The 27,367-nt window shown below is 39.5% G+C and overlaps 1 protein-coding gene across 4 annotated transcripts in view; it reads right to left on the bottom strand.

Annotated features, from left to right (window-relative positions):
• The window catches only part of LOC117422109 (pecanex-like protein 1), a 59,673-nt gene extending 44,234 nt beyond the window's left edge, over nucleotides 1-15,439 (bottom strand). Inside the window, exons 1-5 of one of the 4 annotated variants that reach the window (XM_058987352.1) lie at nucleotides 15,351-15,439; nucleotides 7,826-8,040; nucleotides 3,481-3,586; nucleotides 2,690-2,729; nucleotides 1,908-1,988 (exon numbers count right to left, since the gene is read on the bottom strand). In XM_058987352.1, the coding sequence (XP_058843335.1) occupies nucleotides 1,908-1,988; nucleotides 2,690-2,729; nucleotides 3,481-3,586; nucleotides 7,826-8,025 (427 nt within the window). In that variant the 5' untranslated portion in view covers nucleotides 8,026-8,040; nucleotides 15,351-15,439. Of the gene's footprint in view, nucleotides 1-1,907; nucleotides 1,989-2,689; nucleotides 2,730-3,480; nucleotides 3,587-7,825; nucleotides 8,041-12,676; nucleotides 13,080-15,350 lie in introns of those variants that run through there. The other 3 variants (XM_058987354.1, XM_034036770.3, XM_058987353.1) reach the window with 3 other exon arrangements.
• Between the last annotated feature and the right edge of the window lie 11,928 nt (nucleotides 15,440-27,367).

Below are 27,367 nucleotides of genomic sequence, written 5' to 3'. Positions count from 1 at the left end.
AGAGATGTACAGAAGTGTTTAAAAGGATGGCGGAAAAAAACATGAAGGGGGATTTGAGAGAACTGTGGATCAAGTTCGCCGTCAATGTAAAGTTTTAAAAGTAGATATTATAAAGCAAAAAGCAAAAAATATAAATAAAACAGAAGTGGGGCGAATCTATCAATTTTTCCTTACTTCAGCCTTATATGAATGACATACTAGGTAATCAATCGCACTTTGTCTTCACCGACCCGGTGTAGCATGCGAAAGTCTGCCTGCATGCGATGTAAGGGGAGACGATGGAAAAAACCTTGAGTTTAACATTTTAAAACTAGAAGAAACAAGCACATATTGTACAATTTCCTCTTTGCAAGCTTTTCCCACATCTGTACTTTTGCTGTAGGTGTGTTTATTGAACTTTTATTATTATTATTATTATTATTTATTTCTTAGCAGACGCCCTTATCCAGGGCGACTTACAATCGCAAGCAAATACAAATACATTCAAGTGTTACAATATAAGTCATACAATAAGAACAAGAAATACAATAATTCTCAAGTGTGACAAACCACAATTCAATAATACAGCAGATAATAGTGAAAGTTACATCAGGATATGATTAAGTAGTGATAGTTACATCAGGATATGATTAACTTTTACTCATATTACAAAATTGACGATAAGTGTATAAAAAACTAGATGTTGTATTCAATGTTTTATTAAGTGTAGCGATGTATATAAGTAGTAAGTAGCATAAATTGCAAAACAAAAAGGGAAAATGTATTTATTATGCAAGAGTGCACTATCTCATGGGGTGCACTTTCGCATCGGTGTGGTGTGGACATCGGATTTGAAGATGAAAGTTACCCTGACCAGCTGACTGATGAGACTGAAGGAAAATAATTCTATCAGTATGTTACCACATTACAATATATTAGCCATCACATACATATTATCTATGTATTTATTTATTTATGTATTTATGTATTTATTTATTAAAATGTTTAACGTGCCTCTCACCAGTAGGTATCGGGGCGCTGTATAGATACAGTATAAAATGCTCCTACAATGAGTATAAAATATACAGAAAACAAATATCAATACACGCTAGATCTGCAAATATACATCTAAATTTAAAAACAGCTATGCATGTGATGACAATTAGACATAGATGCTTTATTTATTTACTATGGTTATTTACTGTAGGCCCTGTTGACGATGTGCTTGGTTAGACAGGGGCAGCTCATCTTCAATCTGTCTCCTTGTTATACTAATAAAGACATAAGCGTGCATGTCTGCATGAACACATTGCACTGAATTAAGACCCACAAGCATCTACAATCTCATAATATCAGATTCCATATCTGAAAAAACAAAAACAAAAAACAGAAATATACGCCCACACCACCAGCTCTTTACGATAAACAACAAACTATTCTACTACAATCAGCACTCTTATGGTTTGCAGTGGGAAGCAAGGCACGCATGTGTTAATGGCATAAAAGGAATATTCCGTTTACCATGGAAACACAGAATATGAAAGGAATAAGAGAATTCCACCTGCATGTATACAGAGCATTCGGAATATTCTAGTATTCCAAACACTTAATATTCTGAATACGTGTCCCATGTAAACGTACTGACTGATATTATATACCTGTAGTTTTCAGCTACACCAAGAACTACTTTGTAAAATATTTGAATTACAAATTATGAAGTGAAATATGAATGTTAAATAAGTTTTTGAAAACAAATAGTTCTAAACTATTTTTTGACTTATACAAATAAGTGAAAAGGAAAGTTTTTTTTTTTTTTTTTACTTTCAAATCCATGTATGTGTATCAGTTTAAGAGTGGACAGGTGTCAGGCGAATGAGGAAAGGCTGGGCAGTGACTGCAGTGATGCAACAACGCAGTGGAGGCCTCACCTTGCTCCTGGCTCCCGTCCTTGCAGAGGCTGCAGCTCTGAGCCAGGCTCAAGCTAATGTCATCTGAGGTCTTTCCCATCTCTGCAAAGACGACAAGTCTAGTTAATGCAGAACTCATTACTTATTAATTTTCTTTCCCTGGGACACACACTGCAGGGCAGCTCTTTCTCCACTGTCAGCTCTTGAATCAGGTGCGCAGAGCTTATAATACAGCACAGTCAGTCTGCTCTAATGCAGTCACAGATCCAGAGTTGTGTAGTGCTATGCTGGTGCAAACTGGAGCAAAGCTAAACACAATCAGCATGCACGCACCTTTCATAATCTGCAAAAAACACTTGTGTTCCTGGATAACTTACCACTAAAAAGCAGATCCAATACAAATGCACAAGACAACTTCCAATAGCAACAAGGTAATTAAATTGGAAATGAAAGTGACCAGGGAAAATGAGCAAGTGAGAATCATATTATCAATCAAGATACAAGTCAAGTTTTTATTTAAATAATGATCATTTTAATAAAAGATAAATAAATAAAAGGCTGTAGTGAATAGAATAAATTAATATAAAATGTTTGAGTGAATGCCATTTCTAGCATCATATTTGTTCGATAAGTTCACTGTTGATTTGTATTACTTTCATTTTCACATGCAGTATTAAAGAATAGTGGTATGCAAAGTATCAAAATATGGAGCTTGAGGACAGTTACTGACATATTGCATAAATCAATGCAAGATCTTCATTACAGATAGGATTTTGTTTTTGTTTGTTGTGTAACTTTCTTACCTTTGACTGTCATGGTGACTCCACCTTGCAAAGATGCAATCTGATTAGAAACAAAACAATGACAGCTTGATTTAACTATTCTTTTCTTTGGATTTACAAATGTTTGTATTATATATATATACATATATATATAGACACACACATTTACACAATTAACAAGTTTCATGATGTTTCAATAAAGAACCCAAGTCAACTAAAAAATAAACACAAAGTTGAGTGGTTTATTACGGTATTTTGTGTCTGTCTAAGCTTTACATCCACATGCATTCTGAAATGTATCTCTGGTATCCTGATTTACTGAGCTCACCACCTGCCTGAGTAATGTATTGGGTCCAAAATATGAATCATTGGCATTCATTGAACAGATTAATATAGTTTGAATTGGATCTCTCCCCCTACTCCTCCTCCAGCTCCATGAAGGAGAACCAGGTTTCTCATTGGCTATGGGTCCCAGTTTTTCACAATGTAAACCAAGACTTAAAACAACAGACACTGGGGTGACATAAGGTCAATCCTTACGTAGATGGCTTATGCCAATTAAATTATTATTATTATTATTATTATTATTAAAAAAAAAAAAAGCCTTCAAATGATAATCATGTTCTTTGTCTAGGTCATTATCCCCACCTTTAATTCTTTTGCAGATGCACAACACCTACCAATGAACCCTTTTCTCCATTGCATGTGGTCTACCTAGCCAAACCTATTGAAAGTACTACTCTATCAGTTTGATTTTGTGCTACAGTACAAGGGTTTCAAAACTCATTAAGGAGATGACTCCCACTTCCTACCTGGTTAATGGAGTCCATGCCTGCAAAGGAATTCCTTGAGCTGCATTCCACTGGAGGAGTGACTTCCCTGATGAAATCAGTCATTTCGATCCCCCCTCCGGGATCGCTGGAAAACACACAGGGAGCAAGCCTTGTTATTAACGCCAAGTATAGACACATTACAGGTGCCAGACATGCAAGGAGAATATAAACAGCAAATGTATCATTTAATCAAATCTGCACAATATACACTGACTGTCCAAACAACTAGTGAATGCAAGTCTGCATGGTATGCAAATGTATGTGATGACGTGTCATCCACTAGATCTAATCTTAGATCTAAGCTCTAAGATTGAGTGTTGCGTATAACTATTCATCAACAATCCCGGGAAAGCAGAAGGATCTCTGGGACCCGCCCCTTAACGCTGAATGGAAGCACTGACCAACGTGTCCATCAAGACAGCTCTAGATGATCGCATCGCACAACCGTCGAGTGAAGTAGACAAGTATAAACAGTACGCAAAAGAACTTCTTGTAACAAGGCAATGTTAATTGGCCATCTTCTTAGCCTCATTCCAAGCAGCTGGAACCACTAATCCTTTTCGATACGTAAGATATGCAAGGCTTGTGCCATGTGCCCCTTAGATAAATCAACGTTTGCAGACTGCATAGATAACTTTTAGCCCCACTAGAACACACAGGAACACATTTCTTTATTGATTTAGATTGTTTAACCAGGAAAGCTTGTGGGAGTGGATTGCAGCAATGTTTCATGAGTGTACTGCACACAGTGTAACAAAGGCATCAATTAAAGAACTTAAAAACTCAAAGAGAAAAATAAATTGTGGTACTCAATGGGAAAATGTAGCCTGTAACGACCTGGTGGGTTGCCCACAATTATTATAATAATGTTAACCCTGTACTGGTGTATCACATACAATGTTTTGCCATTGTGTAGCATACCAAGTTTCCAAATCAGACTCACAAGCCAACATTTTCATAGGAAACATATTATGTGATGCCGATCTTTGATTATATGTTTGGTTCATGGAACAGAGTCTAGTTACACAAATATAATTTTCTCCATTCAAATTTGGATATTACATAGCAGTGTTTTTTCAGTTTCAGCATATCAATTCAGTTTAAATTTATATTTAGTTGGTAAGATTATTATTTTGTTTCTATTTAGTTTTAAATTATTTAGTTTTAGTTATTCAGAAATAAATGTTTTAGTTTTATAAACATTTTTTCAGTTCCAGTATCTTTTAATTTTAAGAGACTTTTGTAGGTTCACGCTGAGTTGCTGCATACATTATTATTTTTTAAATAACTTAAAATTCTTTTTTTTGACAGTGCAAACACATTCATCTACATTGTAACAGTTTTATGAGTATGGTGATTAAAGACAGACATATTTAATGTAAACCCTGTTCCAACGCTAATAACAGCAGCAACAGCAGCAGTCTCGCCTCTCACACGCTACCAACACTGTAGTGGCTTACTGGACCGCACTCACCGGGTCCTACAACACAATGGTACTGCAATTATTTTTCCTCGTTGCCAACTGATATTACGCAATATTAAAATACTCAATGATAGAAGAAAACATAAACCTAACTAGCCTTACAATAAATGTCTAATTGCACACACTAACGTTAAGGAGGCTAAGCAATTAATGCATATTACGTCATATAAATAGATACTACAAAAATCTATAGCCTATATACTCACCAGGTACTTCGCTCCCAGATCGAGCATTATCTTTGTCTGCCGCTTGTTGATTTTGCAGACATAAACCAGGTACTTGAGCGCGAAAATCACACCATGACCCGTTATCACTACGAGGTAGAGAGACCCAGAGCTGAGAGTTCAGTCACGTGTTTGATCAAGACTCATTTTGGTAACAGTAATACACATGTGAGCCACATTGTAGCTTGGCTGTGCTATTGATATAGCAAGTTCGTAAAACGATATTAAATACAACTCTTTAAATATTTCCAGTTTCTATTACTATTTCATAAAGAAACTTTTTTTGTATTTTTCATTTTTGTCAATTTTTATTTTAGTCAACTGAAAAAAAAACACTGTTACATAGTTCATATGTATTTGAATGAACTGTTTTATCCCAATGTCCAGCATGAAAAATCCATATTGTTTTGTGGTTAATAGATCAGTCTATGCTTAATTCTATCTACATTATTTTTAAACCAATTATTCATTCAACAAACTAAAAATGACACCCAGGAAAATGTTTTAGGTCCTGGAGCACCGATAAACATTTCTAGAACCCTTGATCCCACAGCTGCAGAAGTAGCTGTTGTTACCCAAGAGTTTCTATTCATATTTGGACCACATCATTTGCTTCAACTTAGTATGTTTCTGGACCCTGTTTCTCTTGATTTTCCAATGAACCTCTAATGTTTTAAAGTGCTAGAAATTAGTGGTGGGCAACGATATGAAAATTGTATACCGATATCATGCATGTATTTCAATATCGATAATATCGAACTCTTCCAAAACACAGAAAAATATAATACAATTGCAATATCAAACATATACAGACATTAAAAGATATTTACATATGAAAAGCAATAACGTCCTGCAAAAATGGCTTTGCTTCACAATATTCATGGACAAAAACAAGGTCTTGTTATATTGTTTTACTATTCCATCATCAGCCACCTCAAAACTGAAATATTTCTATTCCTCACTGCACACAGACTTTCTAGCCAATCCGGAAGGAATCTTCAGCTGCTTCGGCATTATTTTGAGATGTGTTTTGAGGTTTTAAAAGTACATCTCATTTATAATACCGAACGTTCACATTTATATGTACATTAATAATAGCGTAAGTAATGAACCGCTGAGGCATGCGCATATTTCAAAATAATGCAAAACAGATGGCCAATGGTGCTTAATGCAGCATGCAAATAGCGTTTGGTACCTAAACGCCAATCAATGGAATAAAATGGTTAAATAATACTTTAGTGTGTGGTGTTTGCCTGCGAGACTGACAGTGATTGGTATGTAAAAGGGTTTGTTGTATATTAATATAAAATAAACTTGATTATACTGTGTTTGTATTTTTAGCAGTATCAGTAGACCCGTGAAATTATTTTAATTTTTTACAAATTTGTTTTATTTTTCACAAATTTCATTTTATTTTTCACAAATTTCATTTTATTTTTCAAATTTCATTTTATTACAGATACACCTTAATAAAACTCAAATAGATGTATATCAATAGCATAGTATACATCATGTTTTAACAATACAGATTTTTTATTAAACATTATCCGCTTTTTTTTTTTAAATTGACAAACCTCGCACAGAAAAATAATTTAGTAACCATAATTTCTCACTACCAGAAGTAACAGTAACGTACAGTCCCTCACTAACTGTAAATACTGCCCACGCCCTCTATAAAAATACACTAAGATAAAATATAAAAATATACATATTTACACTGCCCTACTATTGTGGGGCTGCCATAATAATTGCACATACAGCAATCTAAAAAAAATGATAGGAATTGTATTTCAATCCCATTACACTGAAGCAGGGCTCCCGTAAATAAGCTTGTGGTTTCTCAGTATTTAAACACTAAGCAAAGCTGATTCACTCATTCAAATTCCTTCAAAACCAAACCAGCATTTGCTCCAGTGCAAAGTTTGCACCACTTGAAATAAAACAAATCATTTGTAAACTAATACAAAATATAAGCAAACAAGCCATATTTTCCCCTCAAAAAAGTAATAAACAGCTAATGTCATATAAAAATATTGATATTGGTGCCTATCCCTACTAGAAATGTTTAAATGTATGTTAGTGTGAACGGGAGAGAATGAATCTGAGCTGAAAATCTACCTCCCGACCAGGAAGGGCGCGAAGTAAGGTTGGTGGTACGCCTTCACAGGGATGGGCTGACTTGATGGTAGGACGGAACTGGAAGTAGGCCACCTTAGGAAGGCAGAATCTGTAAGACTGCTGAATAGCTACATAATGTCCATACCAATTTTTAACAAAATTTCATAACCGGTTATCCAGATAAATGTAAAAATAGTGTGACACACTTGTATGCATATGTACACCATCAGATTCTGTTACTCTTGTGCTATGGAATGTCTGTACCAAGTTTAATTACAATTAGCTGTGTGTAAAACTGAGGGAACACAAAGCCACTTTTTCAGGAACAGTGGCTTGAAACCTGGTTCCAGGAAACCTAGTCTGAGGCAACTTTGCTGTATCAAACCCCAAGTCTCCCCTGGTGTGCCATGCAGAGGCCTGAAACCTAGTCTCCTGAAACCAAGTTCCAAGCCACAAAGAGGCTTCATGTTCCCTCAGCTTAAGAGTGTAAGTGCCGTACCCTGGGCCATTGCTGTCCTCACGGCGGGTAGCGTTGCTGTTATTGCCTCCTTCCAGCTTGGCCCCGCGGTTGGTCAGCTGGCTGGCGCTGCGCTCCACCACCTCTCCCTCGTCCAGTGCCCGGTGCAGACGGTAATTCACCACCTTGAGTAGCAGGAAGACAGCAGCGATCACGCCGCAATAGATCCCAACGATCAACATGGAGGAGGGCAGGGCCTGTGAGAAAACAGACACAGACCGTAAGGACCAAGCATCACCGCAGTGATGCCATGACAAGGACAAGGCTATCGACATTATGCAATACTAAAGCAGCTGAAGCAATGCATTTACTGTACAAAAGATAATTTCCCCTGACAATGATTAAACAGGCTGCAAGGAACAAGGAAGCAATGAGTTTATTAGGACACTAACGGCAAATAAGCAAAAATGCACCATCCCCATATGCTGCATTTATGGTAAACTATATAAAATGGGACACATTCACCTAGATATTTAGTGAGCAATGGGCCTCAGTGGGGAAAAACCTGGGTGAATAAAGATCCACCCCAAGTTCTACATTCCTAAAAAGTGATCACATTTTGAGGCACCACTGTACTTGTGAGATGGCTTGATCTTTAAAATCTTTATTTTAAGAGATCTTGATGAGCTATTCAGGGATACCAAGATATGTATTTGGTAAGGGGTGTGAGTGGGATAAAAGGGGCAACAAATATCCCACCCCCCGTAATTATGTTTCAAAGCTGTTAAAACTAGAATTCTGACCACTGGAGTATATTCTTATCTATGCATTATACTTCTATAATATAAACACAATATCACATGAAAGTGCCATATAAAATGCCTTTCTCTCACCTTTATTTAAGAAATAACAACGGCAGTGTGAATGTTCATCTAGTATACTCTATTCAATTGTACATGTGCAATCACCATTTATTTACAGATTGTATGGTTTCCAGACAACAGGCTATATGTTGCTTTGTGTTTTATTTGTTGTAGAATTGTATATTGCAAGGAAAGACTGAGTGTTCTGTTGCTTACTGTAAAAGAAGTAGGCCTCATCTAGATCCATATCACTGTCCCTGTTAATTGGCATTCAACATACTTTTGGTCAATGTTGCACACAAACTAGGTCATGTGATGGACTGAATTCTCATTTGGTGCCAAAAATAGTCTTCTTGGATAAATATTCAATTTAAAGTAAAACTGGAGAATAGGTTAACCATAATATTGACTCGAACGCCTCCTCTTGAGAGAGAGTGAGAGAAAGTAAGAAAGAGAGACAGTGGAAAGAATATTGTAGGGGATGTACAGGGGTTGGATAACAAATCAAAATGATGATGTGCATTAACACTAGGAAGAAAGTCGCAATTAAAACAAGATGAGCTAATCATGATCATTTCTTTTATCGTTAGTTAAAAACTTAATTGATGTCTAACCCTATTTCCATTTGCTTCAATTTTATCCATTCTTGGCATGTTGTAAACAGCTGATCAGAGCATCATCACTGCAAGGGCTTGGAGTAATTCTTAATTCCCTGTGATTAGCTCTTAAAGCTGCAGCAGCATAGCTTTTGTTGGCATAATAAAGGCATACAGTACAAGGCTTACTTGCCGTTCCAAATTCAGCATGTTGTCTGTGCTGGACGTGACTAAGTTAGTTTGTTCCTGTACAGTAATGCAACATTTTTGCAAGTTAGGGTTGCACAGTATGAGGAAACACTAGCTTCGAGTGTGCTCTCTCTCTCTCTCTGTGACTAATACTGCAAGCATTGCTGCCTGGTGCCCTGGAGACTTTGCAACCAGGCTGTATGTAGAAAGAGAAACAGACAAACAAGTGGGGCAGGCAAAGGAAAGGGCAACCACATATGGAAGACAGCGTGAAAGCCTGGCAGTCAGAGATTTAAACAAGAATCACAGTGTGTATTATCTTATAAATGAATATGCCGTGTGCTGAGATTCTCTTATTGTTATGTGCTCCCTTGCAGTTTGGTTCTGGCTTCTCAATCTGTGATAACATCATTTCTACTATAATACAAGGTCACCCTACAATGTATTAAATAAATGAAAATAAAAATCACAAAATAAAGACTCAAGAACAGCTAAGCATTAAACATGTTTCACATAAAGTGTTTTTCCAACTTTGTGCAGTTCAGTATAGTATGTCCTATACATGGGGTGACATCTATACACAGGATAAGATGACAAATCCTTAGTGGTGACTGGTTGATTTCTCATACTCTATTTAAAATTACGCAAAATGAGGGAAGTTAATTTTTTTTAGCTCCACTTGCCTTTGCACCTAAAACACCAATTACAGAAAACCATCTGGGACAGTAAAGAAGCAGAAACTACCCCAGGGTAAAAGCTATTTACAGCCTTATCATGGTGGATGACAAGCATCAGTACAGGTGCTACAATAATACACAGTGTAATTAAATACATAAAATACCTATCAAATGTAGAATCGCTGACAGGAATATGAAGTATCACTGTACTTATGTTGCAATTGTTAACTGAAATCGTCTGTATTCATAACAATAGATTCGTCATTCAAGATGCATTTGGTACAAGAAATACATACTGTACAGTACTGGTTTGCTTTAAAGGTAAGTCACCTTAAAATGGTTGTAGTTAACACAATAACTCAATACATGTTACCTGCCACGCACCTCCATTTGCCATCTGAAATGTACAGTTTTGAAATACACATAAATAGAAAATATTCCATTTTAAAACGTTATCTGGTATGACACTACTGTAGGTAAAAGAAAGTTGTCGTTTTCTTGCCTCGGGGTGTCTGTTACTCTTTCACCTCAGCAGTGTCTTCAGGGTCAAAGTATGTGAGTCAATAGGGGAAGCAGCTGGTTGGGCAATGACAGGAAAAGCATTGAAGGGGTCACTTCCACTCTCCAGGTGACCAAGGAAGTGCAAGAGTATGTAAGGAATGTTTGGAAACCGAGATTCATTTAACCTAGTGTAGTACCAGACAGCATGTTTTAAAATAAAAAAAATCGAATGTTTGACATAACATGTGTTTCTTTCAAAACTGCACATTTGAGAGCCAAATGGAAGTGAACAGGTGAGCCACTTTAAAGGTCTTGTGCCCTTTTTAAAATATATTTAAAGCATGAGGTATAATCGATCACTCCAAGCATGTAAGTGATTCATTAATCAACTAGTCACACATGGAATTGCAGGCCCCAAAACGTTCCGTTAAAGAAAATACCAGGACAAAAACCGATTTTATAAATGCATTACATATTGATATATTTAGTACTTGATTCTATTAATTATTAATTTACCAACGATGTTCTCTCAGTGAACGCCAGCATGTGTTCGGGCCTACCTGTAGTTCAACATTACAGTTTAAATAGTCAAACATGTGTTTCTGTGGAAATATCACAGTGCTTAGAGAACAGAGATCTGCGGATAGCACCACATGCATCACTGGGCCAGCAGTACAGACACCATATGGAAATGAACACTTGATTATTGATAGCATTTATCTTAATATAAGTCCTTGGTTCAGTTGCAAAGCACGAGTAGCACGAGATTATTCTACAATCATTTTCTATAAAGTTTTGAGGGGCATAGTGTATTGCAAAAGCAGTTTATGAATGCCATAAACTACTAGAGCAGCACAAACTGATCCAATGCGTCACATAACCTATTGACGGGAAAGCTGGCATTGGATAATTAACAAAGGCCCTCAAAAGCAATTTTTCATTTTTAGTTTTAATACCAACGGGAAATGTTTTATTGTATTTATATATTTTTATTAAACTAAACGACTTCAGCAGTAAGACGTTTTCTAGCTGCCCTGTTCTTAAGATGAGATACAGCAGCTTTATTTTCAAGTATCACAATAAGGTTTCTGTATATTTATTGGATACTGCACAACAGCTTTTAATTTGTTAAAGCTGAACAACAAATTAACATTTGGACTGCATTTCTTTTCACCATATACATTTTAAAATGGCATGTCCTTTAAAACTCCCAAAAACAGTTTTAATTAACAGGACTGTCAGACAGGGACCAATACTTAATGTTATGAGAAGAAAAACAGCTTGTGTGAAGCTACCTTGGGAATGTAAACAAACTGGAAACCCAACCAGGTCTTGTTGCTGATAAAACTGTGTGAACAGACTGCTGGAATGAACGTTGTTTCGTTTCAAATTTAATATATTATTATTATGGGAGACGGCATATATGTGTGCGTGTGTGGTTCTGGTATGTATTGCAATGGCATTGTATACGGTGAAGAATATTATTAGACGCTAACCTAAACCACCAACCACAGCTATACAAAATATTACATTTTGCACGAGTGGTCAAAAACTGACCAAAACGTCACCGTATCGTACTTAAACAGACTTGCTACAACAGACAACCCTCATAAAGTAATACATATCAATAACAACAATAAAAACTTCCCTTCGTTACTGAAAAGCTGTGACAACAAACCCGACTATCTGTGTAATATAAGTGAAGTTACAATATACCCCCTCCCCCCTGAGCAATTAATATAACGGATTCTAACCATACACCCCATTCCACTTCCAGATCACAAAACCAGCAGTGCAGTACAACTCAATTTAGCGTTACTACTGTGTGTAAAGACGAAACGCCAGCTAACGTTATAAGTGCATTACAATAATAATACCCACGGAGATGATTGCAAGAGGTCTGTACAACAAAGAGAAGGTACTGTCTGTACTACTAGATACTGTAGTACTAGCCCAGGTACCTAGTACGCAGCATCAAGAGCAATACAAAAGTACACGCATTTAGGAAACTTTAGATTTTACAATTCATGCACATTAAAACCTAAACAGAAAAAAACAACAACTCACCATGTACAGCGTAAACGGAAAGCAAAGGAGGAACATCCAGATGTACAGATGTAAGGCATTGACAAATGTATTTTGATGCGGATCATAATACCAGCCGCCTGTAACTGAAGCCCAGACGCCCTGTCTCATGATCTGTAAAGTCTGACACCCCATGTTTTGTCTCCTTTAAATCCTTATAACAACGAAATAAAAAAAATCCCGGTTCGACAAGGGAATGTTACCCCTCTCAGTACAACAAGAACCGAGCTCTGCTGTAACAGACTGGCCTGGAAACGCCAGCCGCAGCCATCTTGTCTCCGAGAACCCGGAGGACTGCTCTCGGTCCTCCACGGAGAGGCTGCATATCCCACCGCGCCCTGCGCGCTCTGTACTCAGTCGGACTATTTGGTGGCTCAAGCCAAGAGAACGACCCTGCAGAGTTGGAGATTAGCTTTTGCTCGCTGGTGCCACGACGCGGCCCAAGTGTGGTATTGCGCATTGTTTTCAAATCAGTTTCTATTATGAATAAATAAATATAAATACTGTATTTTTTGGGAAGGGAGCAGTGATTTGGTTTAGCAGTGCCCCTTGCGAGTGGAAGACTAGATTGTAGGCTGTATGAATACATACATACATAAATAAATAAATAATGAATGAATGAATGCCCTCCGTACCAGGGACGGACATAAGACTCCCGTTGCATAGCCGTTTGATCCAGTCCTGGTGCTACTAGGGTGTTACCAAAGCATTGTGGCTAATGGTTAAGTGAGGGTGGGGGCCAAACTATCGGTATATGGATCAAGTTTGTATTTTTTAAAAATGGAAAGGAAAACATCAATAATTTTCTTTTTGGTGGGCACTTGAACAACCAATGATAGCAGTTACTGGGAATGGGATGAGGAAACTTGTGTCGGTGAATAGAGCTGCTTGAAGCGAGACGTTAACGTGAGTTTAAAAATACATTTACTTAAGCATTTTACTTAAAATAATACGGTTTCCTCATATGTCCTTATATACAGTCGTCCTGTCAAACTAACACGTTGAACAAGTGACCAAGTGTTTTGATTTTTGCTTTTGAATAGATAGGGCGGGGATGGCAAAGTAAACCGAGAACTGCCTACAGTGCTCAAATTCAAGGAGATAAGCAATACAGTTGAGTTGTATTATGTATATATTAATTTAGTTGATTATTAGTTTTTTGGCATCATGTTTGTTTGCATATATTTTAATAATGTAGTACTGCTGTAGATCAATACTGAGCAATAGAGCAGGGTTGCAGAAAAAATAACTATATTGGCCCATAATTAGGCAGCGGAGCTGACTTCGTCATTAGTTCACCAATAATCTAGCATTAAAACAGAACGTTTGATACCGTACAAAAATAAAAAAATAGACCTGTTTTGTTGTGGAAATATAATACCAGGCGTGTATTGCATTCATTAAAATAGCGTTCAGAAATTAGTAGTCTCCCTTAGAAAAGTGTCACGAGGTTGTGTCGCGCAAATCTCTTTGATTGGTTGAGGGGCGGGTCTTGGGAGGGACGTCGATCCTATAAAAATGACGCTCTCCTATTCCTTCACTGCCCCTTTCAGGACACAGTTCAGTGGAAGCTCTGGCCAAGGAACTGGGCAAACAACATTGGCTAAGACTATGTTATGTATGTCTATGGCAACTAATGTAGAACTGAAGAACAGCTCCTGGACAGTGACTTATGAAAATAAAATAAAACTAATTGCAATTATTACAAACATCATCAAAAGCAAAGAGAGGCATTAAAAAAAAAGCAGGTTCCTGCACTTTATAATTCATAAGCTGGCAATGTACATCTATGTGTTTTCATTAAAAATGGTTCATTTTGACTTCATTTAAAGTGTTACATTTTTGAGACACATCTCAAATATCGGTGCTAGTGTACAGTGGCTCATTAAGATCAGGGGAATTATCTGAGGATCTTGAGTAACTGCTATTTAAGATCATGAGGTGAATTATCTTGTGAGCTAAACATTTCAAACAGTTTATCTTGTGAACTCTACATATTATTATTTATTTCTTAGCAGATGCCCTTATCCAGGGCGACTTACAATTGTTACAAGATATCACATTATTTTTTACATACAATTACCCATTTATACAGTTGGGTTTTTACTGGAGCAATCTAGGTAAAGTACCTGGCTCAAGAGTACAGCAGTAGTGTCCCCCACCTGGGATTGAACCCACGACCCTCCGGTCAAGAGTCCAGCACCCTAACCACTACTCCACACTGCTGCCCCATAACCTGTGTTCCTTGTGTCCTCAATGAGCCATGTGATGGGGTACACCCTGTCCTTATGTATTATATTATTTGTTGTATTATTATTTAAAATGTATTGTTTATGTGTAAAAACACATTATTTAATTGTTTTCCAGAATGGATGGGGTTAAACTTTCCCATCCATGCTAAACTCTGTCTCCAGATTGATTCATTTACTAGTAATTTGGAGGCGGTCACATGTATAAAAACCCGCGCCGGGACCTGAGTACACAGAATTAAAAAGAATAACAACAATTGCTACTCATGCTGGCTTAATACCAGCGTGATATCTGTTGTCTTTAGTGCTTGGTCCTGTATGTTTGGCCAAAGTGCCGTTTGCTGTTGTAAAGTGTTTTGTTTCGTTTAAACTTTTTATTTATTAATAAAACGCGCAGCGGCGCTTACCTCGCAGTCCTGCGTGTCAATTCACTTCCAGGCCTGACGTCACCACCAGCCATCCTTTTCACAGCCACCATGAAAAAGAGCAGTCGTTTCACTCATACAGTTCATCAAATAACCATGACAGCCCTTTCTGTATTCTCCACTAGAGGGCAGCAACCTTATTAGTTAGGGAGCCCAAGCCAGAAACAACCAAGCTGGATATGACTTTACTTTTGTAAGCTAGTTAATAAGTGCTTTGGAAATGAGAATAAACTTATTTAACTCACTTTAACCTTAGATCAAATCACGTAAACATCAAGCATATTTTAGGCACTTCCATTAACAGATCCAATCATCAATCGAATAGATAGTATCTTATTTCCTTCAAAGGACTGAGGGACTGAGCAAAAATGGGGACGATAAACGGAGTCCACCAATACCGAGGCAACATAATATTGTTGATACAACAAACATGCCTGCTTTGCTGTGGAACGTGAAAAAGCGAAGGCTGACAGATGACTGAATTGATTACAATAATACAATGTATAACATACTGTACATGCACTCACACTGTAATAAAGCTATAAATATACGCATTGTTTCAATACAGTACTGCTTTTATTACCAAGTGGGGTGGGAATCACAAATGAACTTCCATAAAACGCTGTTACATTTACAGGACTGATATTAGGCGGGTTTTCCAATGAAAATAATTTGTTGTGGGATATCAAGGTTATAGCCCATTGGTCTGTTTTTTTTTTTTACTTTCAGTTTGAAGTTCATTTGTGTGTTGCATAGGGAATTTAGGGGGATTCTGCAGTTTTAAAAAAACAAATCTGTTTCTCTGCATGTAGGAACCTGCAAAGACCACAGAACTATTCATTCATTCTCTGAGCTTGAGTCAACACAACCCTTACCATTTTAAACAACATTTTATCAGAGATATGAGCATGTATCACAGTATTTTGACCTGGTTGATATGAGCATGTATCACAGTATTTTGACCTGGTTGATATGAGCATGTATCACAGTATTTTGACCTGGTTGATATGAGCATGTATCACAGTATTTTGACCTGGTTGATATGAGCATGTATCACATTATTTTGACCTGGTTGATATGAGCATGTATCACATTATTTTGACCTGGTTGATATGAGCATGTATCACAGTATTTTGACCTGGTTGATATGAGCATGTATCACAGTATTTTGACCTGGTTGATGTGAGCATGTATCACATTATTTTGACCTGGTTGATATGAGCATGTATCACAGTATTTTGACCTGGTTGATATGAGCATGTATCACAGTATTTTGACCTGGTTGATATGAGCATGTATCACAGTATTTTGACCTGGTTGATATGAGCATGTATCACATTATTTTGACCTGGTTGATATGAGCATGTATCACAGTATTTTGACCTGGTTGATATGAGCATGTATCACATTATTTTGACCTGGTTGATATGAGCATGTATCACAGTATTTTGACCTGGTTGATATGAGCATGTATCACAGTATTTTGACCTGGTTGATATGAGCATGTATCACAGTATTTTGACCTGGTTGATATGAGCATGTATCACAGTATTTTGACCTGGTTGATATGAGCATGTATCACAGTATTTTGACCTGGTTGATATGAGCATGTATCACAGTATTTTGACCTGGTTGATATGAGCATGTATCACAGTATTTTGACCTGGTTGATATGAGCATGTATCACAGTATTTTGACCTGGTTGATATGAGCATGTATCACATTATTTTGACCTGGTTGATATGAGCATGTATTACAGTATTTTGACCTGGTTGATATGAGCATGTATCACTGTATTTTGACCTGGTTGATATGAGCATGTATCACATTATTTTGACCTGGTTGATATGAGCATGTATCACAGTATTTTGACCTGGTTGATATGAGCATGTATCACATTATTTAGACCTGGTTGATGTGAGCATGTATCACAGTATTTTGACCTGGTTGATATGAGCATGTATCACAGTATTTTGACCTGGTTGATATGAGCATGTATCACATTATTTTGACCTGGTTGATATAAGCATGTATCACAGTATTTTGACCTGGTTGATATGAGCATGTATCACATTATTTTGACCTGGTTGATATGAGCATGTATCACAGTATTTTGACCTGGTTGATATGAGCATTTATCACAGTATTTTGACCTGGTTGATATGAGCATGTATCACAGTATTTTGACCTGGTTGATATGAGCATGTATCACATTATTTTGACTTGGTTGTTTTTGGCGCCCGGCCTTGCCTTTTGGCAAATTTGCTGCTAACTCAATTTTGATACTGTAGGCAGTGAGACAGTTCAACTGCCACCTCCCTGGTGAGAACTAAATAGGGTTACATTTACCTGTCTTGAATGCTACTGGTAGCTGTTACTGATTGAAGGTTAATGTGAAGGTGGGAGTTCAGTTCTTAAATGAATGCCTGCTTGACTTTTGGGGATGGTTGCAAAGATTTCCCTGTCAATGAAATGAGCATATTTTCAAGTCAGTTTAGAGTTTCCTGTCTGAAACTTTGCATAGCTTTACATTCATGTTTTGCAGACCCCTGAAAATGTGATAATCATCCCCCACACCCTCTGATTTTTGCCTTCCTCTGGTTTCTGTGGAGGAACATTACCGCAGTCACATGGGAGGCACAGATAGCCTTTAGGTCTCCCACAGTAAAAGCATAGGAAAGTGTAACAAAGCCTAGTGAAAGCATGGTGACGCATAGGTAAGCACTGTAAAAAAATAGCAAGGTATGAAAAAGCATAATAATAAACATGGCAAACCAGGGTAAATTATGGTAAATGCATAGTATAACTATGGTAAAACCTCACAAATATTATGCATAACTATGGTAAACTTTTATAAGGGTAGCAGTCAAAACTAAATAAATTTGTGCCACTCAAAATGTGTATATTTTAATACTGAAGGTAGGTGAATTCATTTATAAATGACAGATAAATTGAACTATTGCGTACAGGTTATATTTTACTTTTTGCGTAATGTCTGGTTGCAGATTGAACTGTAGGCTGCAGATGGACCCAGCAATAAGCAGCCAGCCCCAGTTTGATACCTGGGAAGAGGTTATATTTGTACAGACTGGTTTCATGGTGGAGGTGAAAACAAATAAGAGCAGAGAGGAGTGAGGAAGCTTGTGTGTTTACAGCTAAGACGTGAGGTGAACAAGCTGGCAAGCAAATAATTCCTGCTTTCACAGAGCACAAAGGCTATGAAGCAATGTAATAAACATTCAGACAGAAAGCACTTTTTTAGTATTTGAGGGGGACTGCAACTTTAAATTTGTGAACTCGTCTTCAGAGATAGTTTCCTGTGGCTGCAGGGTGCTTTTTAAATTGAAAATATCTCCGCCCATCAGTGCCAATGACTGGGCATGCTACCATAACCGTTGTAAATAAAATACAGAAATCAGGGGAATTTCTTTGTTACAAAATGCTGAATCCAAAGAAGACTGATCCTGAAACCGAATTGCAAAACTGAAGAAGGTGGATGTAAGCAAGACTTATCAAGGTATCATTTCATTTTATTTCAATGCTGTTAAAAAAAAAAGTTTTTCAACAAAGTTTGTACTTTTGTTGTTGTTTTATTTGAAACCTTTAAATCTGCTGGTGTTACTGTCCTGTTTAATAGAGACTTTGCACATTCTTTAAAATGCACATAAAGAATGCCATAGACTTGCTTTTATTGTTGTGTTTTTGATTGTTCTGCTCTTCAATGGCAAACAGCAGGGTTCGAAATGTAGGGGTTATTGCTCAGGTTGAGTGAGACCCTGTGAGAAAAGGGGAAGGCTTTTATGAAATATTTTTTAAAGGACAGAGATTAAATATTAATAAAGTGAGATCTGAACGGTTTACTTTAAACACAGTAGTAGTTGATGCTTTCTAATAGAAAACGCAGTTTAATGAGTTTAAAAAAAATACATAAAAGCTTAGTTGGCCCAAATAAAAGACTGATGAAGTAAATTACAGTCAAAATATACAAAAGCATTGTTTCAGAAAACAGGAAGCGTTGCTCAGATCTGAAGTGGTAGTAAGCCCTGCACCCGATAAAAATGAAAAACCCTGATTTCTTTATATTTGATATTTTTTATGTTTTATTTAAACACAGGGTAGATGTTCACTGTAGTTCGGTTTGGTTACAAAAAGGTTTTACACCAAGTTGTTATTCAATAAGGAACTACTGTGTTAACAAGCCCTGAATCAAAAGCCTGTAACTTTATCCAGCTTTATCCATGTTTTCCTTTCTTTAACAACGATGTGAATAACAGGGGTGTTTGTCTAAACCTTTAAATGTTCTCAGAAATGTGTGGGTGAAATATAGATGTTAGCTTTTGTGTCTATACAGTGGTAACATACAGTAAGGTTATTTATTTCATGTTTATTAGTTAAAAGCACATATACAAACATTAGTGTTGTACACATGTAGTCGTATACACATTCATACTGTGGTCATGTATTTTAAATCTAAGGGAGTGCTTCTTCAGGGTTATCAGAGTCATTACCAGCATTCTCAGTATGTTCAAGTTTAAACATTTAGAGGACTAAACAGAACCTAGCAGCTTTGAGAATCGTTATGTTCTGCCGACATCGTTTTATGCTATGTGGTGTTTCTAGTGTTTGCAAGTAGCCTGGTGTACAGTACCAGGACTGGCGTAGTCTGTGAATATTTTTACTGTTTAAACCAGGGTTAGACAGCCATTCCACTCCAGGTTTAATTGGTATTAAATATCTGGTGTAAACAGCAAGTTTAAATTCAACTTTTTAATGTATTTTAGTTCCTTAACTTTTTTGATGTTTGTAATCATTCTGGTGGTACTTATTGCAATTACTGAAAGACTGCATACTTTTAGTTTTGTTTGTTTTTTGAGTGCCAGCGCCATCTAGTGATCAGACACTTTTGATGAAGTTTCTTTTTGTTTTGCTGACAATACACTGCTGTACACTAGATGGTGCTGACAGCTGCTAATATGACGTAGGCATTGGGTGATCTAGCCTATATGAGTATTATTTACAGTGTATTCTAGATGTCAATCCTCTCACAACCCAGTGCCCTGAGGCAACGTTGCTGGGTTTGTGGGTGTAATTGTCACACGACTGGCTGAGTGATAACGTCAGACCCAGGAAAGGAAACACACACAGGACGGTGAAATGATGAAGGCGCTTGCTTGCGCCGGTTTATTGCAAATAAAAAGGTTGAACAAAACAGAAAAACACAGACTGAACAAACAAAACGGCACGTTGGCCAAAGTAAATAGACAGACAAACAAGTACCGCGCTGGTGCTTCCAGCGCGCAATAGCAATTATTATTTACCTCAGGTTTTACCTCCTCTCCACACTCGTTCTCCACTCACGAACACACAACCCCGAGTGAGTGAAACATGCACCTATATATACTGTTGTGCCGGGATTCAATTACTAATTAATTATTCACTTGAATCCTAGCACTTGAATTAATTATGTGCAACCTTGTGCTTGCATATTAATTACTTTATATGCACGTGAAGTGATGTGCAATCCTCGTCCTTAAATACAATTATACATTTTTAAACACATTAATTCTGAAATCCAAATTACTCAAGTATTGTGTTATTTTTATTCTATGATAAGTCTGTGTTCCTACATACATACTTTATATATATATATATATATATATATATATATATATATATATATATATATATATATATATATATATATATATATATATATATATATTATTCTCATTAAATAGAGGTAACGCTGGCACGGAAGACACAGGCAATAATGTCAGTGCACTGGTTTGTATTATGTATTGTATATTGTGTATTGTGTATTGTAGATGGTAACTGGGGATTCCATGTTATGCTTAAAATAGAAATATAATAACATAATGTTAGGTGTGCTATATACTGTGGATGAATCCTCCCTTCTAAAAGTTTACCGTGGTATTTTTGCATGGCCTTTTTGCAGTTTTGCCATTCTTTTCATTATTATTATTAGGCTTTACCATTGCTATTCTTTACAGTGCTTACCCATGCTTTATCATGCTTTCACAGTGCTTTATTACACTTTTCTGGGCTTTTACAATGGGAAACATTTATAAGGTCTCTCACAACCCTATTCCCTGAGGTGCGAGTGTAAACGCCTATTGAACTGGTCTCTAGTTTCAAAATGGTTGAGAAACATTGGTATAGAGGATTGTGTAATATTTTTGTGTATGACTATGCTGATAAAGATGAGAGAGACAGAGATTGTACTGTATTTGAAATAAACACCCAGGATTTTTTACACACCTGCATCAAACTACAGTTATGAGAACTGCACGAGAAGACATCAAAACAGGATACTGATGTGTGATTCTTTCTCTGTTCATGTTCAGATAGCCTGCTGGGACACAGCCTCTCTTCCTGTACCTCATCAGTCATGGATTCCTGGAGAACAAGGTAACACTGTTGTTCTCTGTTGCTGCTTTTGTTAAGAACAAGTGGCTTTAAGTTACACATCTGCTGAGTAGTTTAGAGTGCCACTGCTCATATTGTTTCTTCATTGACCAGGGACAGTGTGTTACATATCCCAGCTCTTAACAAAGTGGTTGGAACTACTCATTTCAGTCATCTAAAGCTAAGAAGCATCAGCACCACTGCTGTTTTGTTCTTCTCAATTCCTGTAGACAACTGATTTGTCCATAAAGAGATGCTGGGTTTGAGGTTATTTATACATTTAATTGGGCTTCGAAATTGCTTGAATTCGGTCCCCCCTCTATTGTGGGGCAGAACATTTTTTAAAAGCCAACAAGAGAAAAGCAGAAAAAAAATGTGAGAGTGAGAAAAATACTAACTAGGTAGAAAGTTACAATAAATTGGATGATTTATCATAATGGTGATTATCATGATCATTTTTAGCCAATAGTCACTAATGAAAATTTCATTATCATCCGACCAGTGCTGCACAAAGCAATTATTCAATGATTTGGATTGAGCTCTCCTCAGAAATCAGGTGCAGAAGAGTCTGAAAACAGCCAGAAGAGGGTCTTTGGTGTTGACTGGTCTTATTTACCATTCAAAGTGAAACAAGTGAAGAAACCGGTGCTTGGATTTGTGAGGACTGCTGCTTTTCTTAGACTGGAGAGCAGGGATCCACACAAACCTGAGCAGCTGTTTCTTCACTTGGAATGGTAAATTAGTCCAATCAACCCCAATGACCCTCACCTGTGGAGCGCTGTCACAAAGACGGCCGGAGTGGGTGGTGTCAGACCAGAAGCAGGAAGTAAATAAACAGAGAGATGTGGTTTGTTTAAGCTGAGCGCGTGATCGCGCTCAGCATTTAATAATTAACAGCACAGAAAATAAAAGGTTGGAACAGACAAAAACACTGGACACGGCACTTGCGCCAAAATAAACAGACAAACAAAACGGACTACACAGTAAACAGACGGTGCAGGACAGACAGACGAACAAACACGGTGAGTGATAACTATTACTTTTACTATTATTATTATTTTACTTCACCTCCGTCTCCAATCCCGTTCTCCACTCACCGAACACCAACAACCCCGACTGAGTGCTACGTGTCTCTATATATACTGTTGTGCTGGGATTCAATTACTAATTAATTATTCACTTGAATCCCAGCACGTGAATTAATTCTGTGCAACCCCGTGCTCACATATTACATTTAACCAGCACGTGAAGTGATTTGTGCTCTCCTCGTGCCTAAATACAAATCTACACTTTAAATACACGTGAAACACAGACCCGTTTATATCCCGTGTACCAATCTATACACCAACATTTACACACGCAACATACAACACATAACACAAATGCACACAGGGGCGGGGCGCTTTGCCACATATACCCCCCCTTGTGCGCAGCACACATGGCCTCAACGGCCACCTCCCCCCTTAAAAATCCAGCAGTCCAGGACAAAGTCTCGGGCTGGGAAGGGAGGCTTCAGTGGGCCCATGGCTGGCCATGCTGTCAGCACCCCTGCCGGTAGTGGCACGGCTGACAGCCTGTTGGTCCCGTCCTGCAGCGAAAAAGCTGCGGGGGCAGGTGGTCCCCCGACCTCCCCCTTCTTCGTAGCCGGCAGCTCCCTCCTGTGGGGCTCCGGCCACAAGACCTCCTGCAGCGAAACTGCTGCTGGGGAAAGTGGTCTCCAGACCTCGTCCCCCTTCTTTGTAGCCGGTAGCTCCCTTTGGTGGGGCTCCGACCACAGTACTGCCGGCAGCGAAGACGCTGCAGTGGGAGCAGGTCTCCGGACCTCCCCCACGATCTCCGGCAGCGAAACCGCTGCAGTGGGAGCAGGTCTCCTGACCTCCCCCACGATCTCCGGCAGCGAAACTGCTGCAGTGGGAGCAGGTCTCCTGACCTCCCCCACGATCTCCGGCAGCGAAACTGCTGCAGTGGGAGCAGGTCTCCGGACCTCCCCCACGATCTCCGGCAGCGAAACTGCTGCTGGGGTTGGTGGTCTCCAGACCTCCTCCCCCTTCTTCGTGGCCGACAGCTCCCCTTTCTGGGGCTCCGGCCACCGTACTCCCCGTGGTGGAGGTATGGGAAGCAGAGACAGCTCCTGCTGTTCTGCTTCTGGCAGTGGCAGAGGCAGAGGCAGCTCCTCCGCTCCTGGAAGTGGCAGAGGCAGCTCCTGCTCCTCTGCTCCTGGAAGTGGCAGAGGCAGCTCCTGCTCCTTTGCTCCTGCCGGTGTAGGTGGCGGAGGCAGAGGCAGCTCCGGCTGCTCTGCTCCTGCCGATGTAGGTGGCGGAGGCAGAGGCAGCTCCTGCTCCTCTGCTCCTGGAAGTGGCAGAGGCAGCTCCGGCTGCTCTGCTCCTGCCGGTGAAGGTGGGAGCAGCGTGTAGTCTCCTGCCGATGGAGGTGGGAGCAGCGTGTAGTCTCCCCCTTTTTCAGGGGACTGGTGCTGCTCTGCCTCTCTTGCAGCGGACTGGTGCGGCTCTGCTTCTGAAGGGGAAACCAGCAGGCATTCTTCCTCTGCTGGTTGTGCTGGGGAAACCAGCAGGCATTCTTCCTCTGCTGGTTGTGCTGGGGAAACCAGCAGGCATTCTTCCTCTGCTGGTTGTGCTGGGGAAACCAGCAGGCATTCTTCCTCTGCTGGTTGGGCTGGGGAAACCAGCAGGCATTCTTCCTCTGCTGGTTGTGCTGGGGAAACCAGCAGGCATTCTACCTCTGCTGGTTGTGATGGGGAAACCAGCAGGCATTCTTGCTCTGCTGGTGAAGGTGGGAACAGCTGCCTCTCAGGCTTCGGATTCCCGCGGTCCCCCCGTCTGGGCGCTGGACGCTCGCGGTCCCCCCGTCTGGGCGCTGGACGCTCGCGGTCCCCCCGTCTGGGCGCTGGTTCCTCCTCTTCATACTGGGTGGGGCATATGGCTAACGTGTGCCCATAAGCCCCACAGCCAGGGCATAACTCTGCTGCGAGGTTCTTTAAAAAAACCTCCCAGCCATCATCCTCGACCTCCTCCCTTTTGGGCTGTGGACGCCCCGACTCCTCCCTTTTGGGCTGTGGACACTCGGGTTCCCCCCACTCAGGCGTAGGACGTTCGGGTTCCTCCCACTCAGGCGTAGGACGTTCGGGTTCCTCCCACTCAGGCGTAGGACGCTCAGGCTCCTCCCACTCAGGCGTAGGACGCTCAGGCTCCTCCCACTCGGGCTGTGGACGCTCAGGCTCCTCCCACTCGGGCTGTGGACGCTCAGGCTCCTCCCACTCGGGCTGTGGACGCTCAGGCTCCTCCCACTCGGGCTGTGGACGCTCAGGCTCCTCCCACTCGGGCTGTGGACGCTCAGGCTCCTCCCGCTCAGGTACTGGAGAGGGCAGCGACTGCTCCTCTCCCTCTTGCTCACTGGAAGGCATCCCTCCCATGTCTGCAGCTAGGTAACCCAGCACCACAATGGTGAGGTCACGAACGGATGCCGGGTTGTGCTGTTGCTCCCAGTCCTCCCATCGTTTCCCATCTCGCATCTGCAGTGCGTGAATAACCATGGGGAGGTCACTGGCGAAGTTCCCCTCGGGGTGCACCAGCCAGTCCCATATTTCCCGGGACGGTGGGGAACCCGGTGGCAGTGGGGGTAGAGGGGTGGCTACTGCCCCGTTGTGGCTGTCCTCCTCCCAGCCCGGCATGCAGGATGAGGGCTGCAGCTGTTGTTGTTGCTGCTGCTGCTTCTGCTGCTTCCTGCAGCTCTTTCTTCCCATCCTCGCTTTACTATTTTTTTTTTTTTTTTTTCACAAAACCCCCTCTCCTGGTCTGACGCTTGGAGGCGCTATTATCCCACGATGACACCACGTGTCACAAAGACGGCCGGAGTGGGTGGTGTCAGACCAGAAGCAGGAAGTAAATAAACAGAGAGATGTGGTTTGTTTAAGCTGAGCGCGTGATCGCGCTCAGCATTTAATAATTAACAGCACAGAAAATAAAAGGTTGGAACAGACAAAAACACTGGACACGGCACTTGCGCCAAAATAAACAGACAAACAAAACGGACTACACAGTAAACAGACGGTGCAGGACAGACAGACGAACAAACACGGTGAGTGATAACTATTACTTTTACTATTATTATTATTTTACTTCACCTCCGTCTCCAATCCCGTTCTCCACTCACCGAACACCAACAACCCCGACTGAGTGCTATGTGTCTCTATATATACTGTTGTGCTGGGATTCAATTACTAATTAATTATTCACTTGAATCCCAGCACGTGAATTAATTCTGTGCAACCCCGTGCTCACATATTACATTTAACCAGCACGTGAAGTGATTTGTGCTCTCCTCGTGCCTAAATACAAATCTACACTTTAAATACACGTGAAACACAGACCCGTTTATATCCCGTGTACCAATCTATACACCAACATTTACACACGCAACATACAACACATAACACAAATGCACACAGGGGCGGGGCGCTTTGCCACAAGCGCTCAATCCGAATAATCCTTCCTGCAGCTCTACATCCAACCCTAGTCATCGATGTCTCTAACAATTATGTTGTATTAGTATGCAATAAGGCCCGGCTAGGCGTCTGTATATGTCGAAAATATGTTGTATTTTCAACCCCCGAGAAGTCCATATATATTCAACGTATACGGACACCCTAAAGGGCCTTATTGCATTTATAATCCAGGTAAAACCGTGGATTTGAAGAAAAAAAAACCATAAATCATGTTTATGACAAAAAAATTATTTTTATTAAATATCCTTACGCCAATAAAGTAGTCCCATTTATAACTTTAAACTACATAGTAAGTTAAGCTGAGTAAATAAATTTTATTGGAACATGCAAAAGAAAGTACATTTGTATTTTTGATATTGTGGACATTGCCATTGAAAAGATACACCAGGGGGCGGAGTTGAGACGGAACTGAGTTATTTCTTTTTTTTCCTGTCGTGAGGAATACAAATAAATTCAATGATGTCTTGGGTTTCAGTAATTTGTTCCAACATCTGTGTCAAAGAGGGGTGGATAATGTGCACAAGTGTCTTTTTGTGGGGTTTTTTAGCGTTTACAAACCACAAAAAATACATTATTTGAAGTGACAAAGTCGGGGTGAGTGAGCATAAAGACAGCGATTTTATTTAATTTAGTTATTGGTATTTCTTTCTGTTTTGCTAGCTTCCAGTTCATTTAATTGTTCTTCATCCAAATCGGCATGTCTACTTACTACTTGGGGTTTTATGTAGGTAATTGGTCACTCAGTTTCATAGTTACAGCTGTACATCTGTAAGTGACTGTAAGCAAGATGGCTACCAATACTTTAAATTCTGTGAGGCAGCACAGTGATTTAGAATATGTGACAAAGCTCCATATCCATCCAATATACAGACAGCTGGAACCTTGCTCGACCAATCACATTGCTTGTCTCACGTTCCATTACGAGCCCTGGATTATAAATTACCATAAGGAGAACATAACTTTTACAGCTAGTTCCACAGACCCCAATTAACACTAGGTACTGTAATCCAGGATCAGTGCTAAACCGGGACTGTGAAACCAGTCATTAGTT

This window comes from Acipenser ruthenus, chromosome 15 (assembly GCF_902713425.1).
Source record: "Acipenser ruthenus chromosome 15, fAciRut3.2 maternal haplotype, whole genome shotgun sequence".
NCBI classification, from domain to species: Eukaryota; Metazoa; Chordata; class Actinopteri; order Acipenseriformes; family Acipenseridae; genus Acipenser; species Acipenser ruthenus.
The sequence above is the reverse complement of the archived record's forward strand: the minus strand, read 5'-3'. Positions and strand labels throughout refer to the sequence as shown.